The 5,730-nt window shown below is 43.6% G+C and overlaps 1 protein-coding gene across 1 annotated transcript in view; it reads right to left on the reverse strand.

The window, feature by feature from the left end:
• The window catches only part of PTHLH (parathyroid hormone like hormone), a 23,820-nt gene that overhangs the window by 14,503 nt on the left and 3,587 nt on the right, over positions 1–5,730 (reverse strand). Inside the window, exons 2-3 of the mRNA XM_015589984.2 lie at positions 4,872–5,008; positions 2,318–2,416 (exon numbers count right to left, since the gene is read on the reverse strand). Coding sequence (XP_015445470.1) covers positions 2,318–2,416; positions 4,872–5,008 — 236 coding nt within the window. The remainder of the gene's footprint in view (positions 1–2,317; positions 2,417–4,871; positions 5,009–5,730) is intronic.

Genomic DNA, 5,730 nt, shown 5'->3' on the forward strand with positions numbered 1-5,730 from the left:
CCAGAACATTTAGCAGTGAGGCAGTTTTTCCAGAGGGGCCTAAGCCAACCTGAGATGAGAAGGTCTTTAGGAAACATGTCTCCAAGGGCCAATTCTCTAAGTTCCAGCACTTGTACACCTCTGAAACCCATCACCATCAAAACACATTGGAGGGGTAGTCCTCTGGCCAGGGATGGAGCGAGTGCATGCATGTGCATGCGTGTGTGTGTGTGCATGTGTGTGTTTGTGTGTGTGTGAGTATGTGTGAAAGAGAGAAAATGGACATGTAGCTCAGGAGCCGGGTCTCCTGGACTGATGCCCGCAAATGCCCTTGGCTGGGCCGAGTTCTTAGCTTCCTGAAAAAGGCAACTCTGGACTTGTGTGAGACCACAGGGAGAGTTTCAGGTCCCACCTGGCTCAGACGACGACTCCTCAACCTGAAACTGATCTTGGGCGGTGCCACACGGCCTTCTTGGCTGACGTCCCAGCTCCCCTGTGAGCGGAATCGTCCTGTCTTAAAATTTGAGCCTTGGCTGTCTGAAAGAGGCTTCTGCCAGAGTCGCTGGGCCCTGGGAAGCTGTTACCTCTCTAACACCATTCTCGGCCCCTGCAAACTCAGCCAGTTCACAGTCTGTTCCCAAGGCACCACCAGAACTAGGGTGCCTATCTTCTCGGGCAAAAAGGCATCCAGACACACACGTAGATGAAGCGTAGTGTCTTTTTTTTTTTCATTGCGCTCCTGATTTCTGTGTCTGCGGGCCCTGCCTGCCTCTTCCTGGGATTCGTGTCGGAAATAAGGCCGCGGGAAAGCAAACGTGAAAAGTTTCACGCTCCCTCTCTGGGGTCCCCTGGACTCGTCGCGTGTCTGCCGCAGGAAGGAGAGGCGTGCGTCTCTTAGGGAAGGGGTTCCGGGGGTCTGAGGCTTCCAGTTCAGAGGCCTGGGAGCCCTTTGGCGGGTCTAGCTATGTTCCCCAGGTTCTCTCTGGGCTTCTCTTCCTGATAATCTGCCCCTACCCCACGCCCCATTGTCGCATAGAACCCGTTCTGTCCTGAGTGGTAGAATCCAGACCTTTGCACTCCGCCCCATCCCCCCGGATTGAGTGAGTGGTTTCGCACCCGGTGGAGTCAGAGTCGTCGGCCCAGCTCGCTCCCTCCTCACGGGTGGGGCCCCGCTTCTGGCCGCAGGCTAAAGGAAGCTTCGGGAACAGTGTGACCCGAGGACAGGGTCCGAGGGCGCGAGCGAACTTCCTCTGAGCGGGGCTCTCCCCTTCCTTCTCCCTCCTGGTCAATCAATGACTCATATGTGACATAAGTCCCTGGCAGACGGTGACAATAAGTTCCCAGTGGGGGTTGGGGGCAGAAGGGTGGGGCAGACGTACGGCTCCCGGCCCTGATGCTATCCTGGTCGGGAACTGCGTGGGGGTGTACTGGGACGACCCCTCTTCCCGGAGCCCCGGGGATCTTCTCCCCCTGCCTGCCGCCCTCACACCGGTGCGGATCGCGCTGCCCGAGCCTCAGACCCCGTCTGTTTTATTTCATTTAACACGATCGGCAAAGCCAAGGCGGGGTGATGGGCGGCGCGGGCGAGGAGAGGAAATGAAGGGACGTGGAACAAAGTTTTCTCTGCCAATATGCAGTCTGATTCTTAGAATCCCGTGGCACCTTGAAGGACTGATGTGAGTGAGGGCAAGGAGGTGCTTATTAACTCCTGAAGACCACTCTCTCTATATAGCTGCTCAGTGGTTGCAGTTGGTCATTGTGGGGAAGGGATGGTGGCGGGAGGGGGGATGGGGGACGAGCGTGTAGACCGTGGAACGCATGGCATCTCACCAGGGTACAAAAATCAACCTCGTTGGTGGCTCCTGAGGAGTTTGCGAACCGCGCGGAGTTGGCTGGGGGAAGCCAGTGAGCTGTCCATGGTGGTTAAGACTCCTTAACGCGCGTGCTCCGGCTGTCCTGGCGGCGCAATACCCCCGCACCCCGCACCCCGCACCCCGCACCGCTGGGGGCCGCAACATCCTCTAGCCTGAGCCTGCCAGCTACCGAGCCCGAGTGCACTCGGCACCGGGCTGGACGTGTTCGTCTGCGGGACGTGGTCTTGCAGAGGCAAAATTCCTGAGACAGATGGAGAAAACTTCCGAGTCCAAATTGTGGGTTTCCTATCAGCTCTTTCATGAAGGTGTCTTTCTCCCACAGGCAACATCTCACGTGCTTTAAGAAAAGTCCGTCCGTCCTGTCCAGTAGCCTACCTCCCTTCTATTTTAAGGCTCTATTCTCTAAAGTGAGAGAAGCAAGTTGATCTTGCTATGCTTCTCATTTGTGAAAAGCACCTACAAACCGAACTGCGTGCGTGGCATCGCTATTTTGCCTTTCAAATGATCATATTTTACCTTTTGTCTTTTGCCGTCTCCATCTGAACAACGAATTCCCTTAAACACTACGAAATATTGTTAACATTTATAACTCTTATTTGTGTTTTGTGCCTTTAGTTATGGGAGCATATCTAATGAACATCTAGTACATAACAGAAACTTTTATATAGTCCTGTACAAGACATCAGATTGGAATGCATCAGTACTTGCTGCTTTGACTCTTCTTTTTTATAGTGGTGTGGTACCTAAAAAAAAAGTGTGTGTGTGTGTATTTATAAACAACGTTTAAAATGCCTGATAAAAATAAAGAGTTATGATTCAAAATTTTCATAGCTTTTCTCTCAGTTTTCGGGTCTATAAAATAAAAATAATTAAAAGAGGAAAATGGAATATTTCTATCTATTCTTCTAAATATTTTCCCAAGTCAATAAAATTAATATAAAATATTTTACTTTCGCTCTCGCTGACGCTAAGTGAATGAAATGAGGCATGAATGTGTACCCAGTTCCCTGAAAAGTATGAAATGCTTTATAATAATATTTTATTATTATTTTGCAATTAGAAGTTTAGTTTTGTTCTATGAATTCTTTTCTCTCATTTCTATGGAAGGAAAAAATTAAAATGATATAAATTGATTTTATTCTTTTATCCTTTCTCTGTTCATGTATCTTAGGGTGATTCTTCCCCATCACCTTGGGAGCTTAGCATTTTCCACTCTTCCATGGTGATACCAATAGAAAAATTTCCCTTTAAAGTGAATCTAATTGTCTTCCATTTCTTTATTTAAAAGATTAGTTTTCTCCAGCAGTGTGTTTATTAGTTTTAAAGATCTCATTCTTTTATCCATTATATTCAAAAAATTTATGAGGAAGATTATTAATCCTTCCCACCAGCAGCTCTGTCAAAGCTACTAGACTGTTTTTTCGGCTTTCAAGAGGTAAGCATTCAATTAGTATAACTGTCTATGAGCTAAAAAAAATTCTATAGATCTCTTGTTTGTATTCTGCTTACCTTCACAGTGTGCTCAACATTGCTATGAGCCCAGGATAGATCTTCTGGATATATCTGTGGAATCAAATTGAATTGCAGTGCTTTCTATTTGCCTCTTTACTTTTGAGAAATGAAAGCATAGTTTAAATTATTTTAGGTCTGTTTTCAAAAATCCTTATGTAAAGCTCTTTGATCTGGGAACCTTTCATAAAGCATATTCTTTTAAAAATTGTAGCGGATTTGGGTGGCATCTGTGTCTCATTCAGTCTCAAAAGGCTCTTTTTAATGTTTACTGCATGGTGTTACATGCTCTCCTAAAGATATTTCTCCATTTCATTTGTGTTTCACTTCCCAGAGACTGGTAAATGAGGGGAGAAATGCATCATAATATACTGAGATCAATTATTATGTGGGAAGTACTTATGTTAAGAAAATTTAAACTGACCTTAGCAGAATTTTGTTGCTCTTTGCTCTTTTACTTCTCATCCTGTTAAGCTGTTAATTATACACAGAACTGCCAAGATACTTCTAATGGTTAAAAATGAAGGAAGCTGGTCCTTGTGGAAAGAATAATTTTTTTTTGTCCTGTAAATACAGGTCACATTCTTTGTAAAGTTCTTCTTAAGACGCAAAAACATACATGTCTTTAGCAGTTAAATTGCTCTTTAAAGGATCTATGATGACCTTAAATGGAGCAGCAACTCAAGTGTGGTTGATATGGTTCCAAAAACCCCTAGTTTTAAAAGAGTTTCATTGTTGAGGTGCACCAGGATGTACTTTTAGGTCTATAATACACAGTCTGGGCATCATAACCACATATTTCCCTCATCTCATTCCAACCCTGGTGTGGTAAAACCAAAGAGACGCAGGATCAAGGAGTGTCTGAGGATTTGCAGGGAAAGGGCTGTATAAGTACAGTGAGTACAGATCTTTAAGATCTTCCCCAGACTTTTAAAGTTGAGAAGGTAGTTTGTTTGCTAAATAGTGCAAAGTGTCTCCAGGTCTATCGCTAGAGCTGCTGACATAATTAATGATTTTATTTGGAGCCTCAAAGAAGGTACTTTTATTCCCTCCGGCACGGGCAGGCCAAGTTCATGTCCAAATTCTAATACCTTGGGTTGATTTTAGCTAACAAGACTGTTGGTCCTCTTGTTGCACACCCAAAACTTGAAAGCCAAATATTATATTAGGCTATGATACTTCTCAGCCTTGAGGAAGTTGACATGCCCTGAATGTATAAACAGCCACTATTATCTAAAGATGGATTACATTCTGGTGAGAGATTCATTATTCCTAGGTCAAACTGAGAAAACTAATAACCATAGAATACCACCAAACACACAACAAACTTCTTTAAAAAAAATCAATATTTTCCACTAACCTTACATGCAAACATTTTTTATCCCATTTTACACAATGAAGTTAATGGCAATTCTTGAACATTAATTATGGTACTGAAAAGACTTTAATAACATTTCTGCTAAAAATAAACTAGAGGCAGAGTAGTGCCCTGGATTCATGATTGCTTACATCTGGTTTCTATTTCTGTGAGTTTCATTTGGTTCTCAGAGAGTTCATTCACAGTCGTCACAGGTTTAGTTTCCTGTTCTTCAATGGGAGAACTTGTCTTGATGACCATATATTTTTCATCTGAATGCTGCACTTTTCTACATTAGGAGATGTGGAAAAGAAGAATAAAAAACACACACTAATCCAAGCAAACTGAAACCTGAACATCTTTCAGCACCTGACTTATCCAGAATGCAGTGGCAAATAACAGTGATGAAATCATTTCATCTTAGACCCTTATAGAATGAGGTAGGAAAGAAAGAGAAAATAGAAGGAAGGAAGGAAGAGGAAGGAAAGATGGAAAGAAAGGAAGAAAGAAAGTGGAAGAATGGAAGAAAGAAAGAGTTAAAGGAAGAGCTCTTTGTCAATAAGAAGCCTCATGCCCACCTCATCGTACTTCCCATTGCCCATGACATGGGAACGTATTTTTCTTTCTTAGCATGTTAACTTTCAGAACTTTTTCAAAGAAGGAGATGAGCTGTACTGGCTGCTGTTTGAAAACAATCTCTTAAACTCCTTCTCACACTTAGAGAAAGAGGGGCAGGATGTCATAGAGCCTTATTAGTCCCTGATGAACTGGACTTGGGTGGACCCTAGAGTTTAAATCTCACTTATAAGTTATCTTATCTAATATCTTTTTTCACCATCTAAAACTTCCCATGTTCTCCTCTGTGTAAGCAACACTTGCCCCTCTTTGGAGATGACTGTTTTTTTATTTTATTTTTTATCTAAAGTTCCTATCTAGTCCACACTCCAAAGTTTCATGAAACCTATTCTTTTCACCTTACCATATGATTTTCCTAAATTCCCTTCCTTTCCT

This window comes from Pteropus alecto, unplaced genomic scaffold (assembly GCF_000325575.1).
Source record: "Pteropus alecto unplaced genomic scaffold, ASM32557v1 scaffold103, whole genome shotgun sequence".
NCBI classification, from domain to species: Eukaryota; Metazoa; Chordata; class Mammalia; order Chiroptera; family Pteropodidae; genus Pteropus; species Pteropus alecto.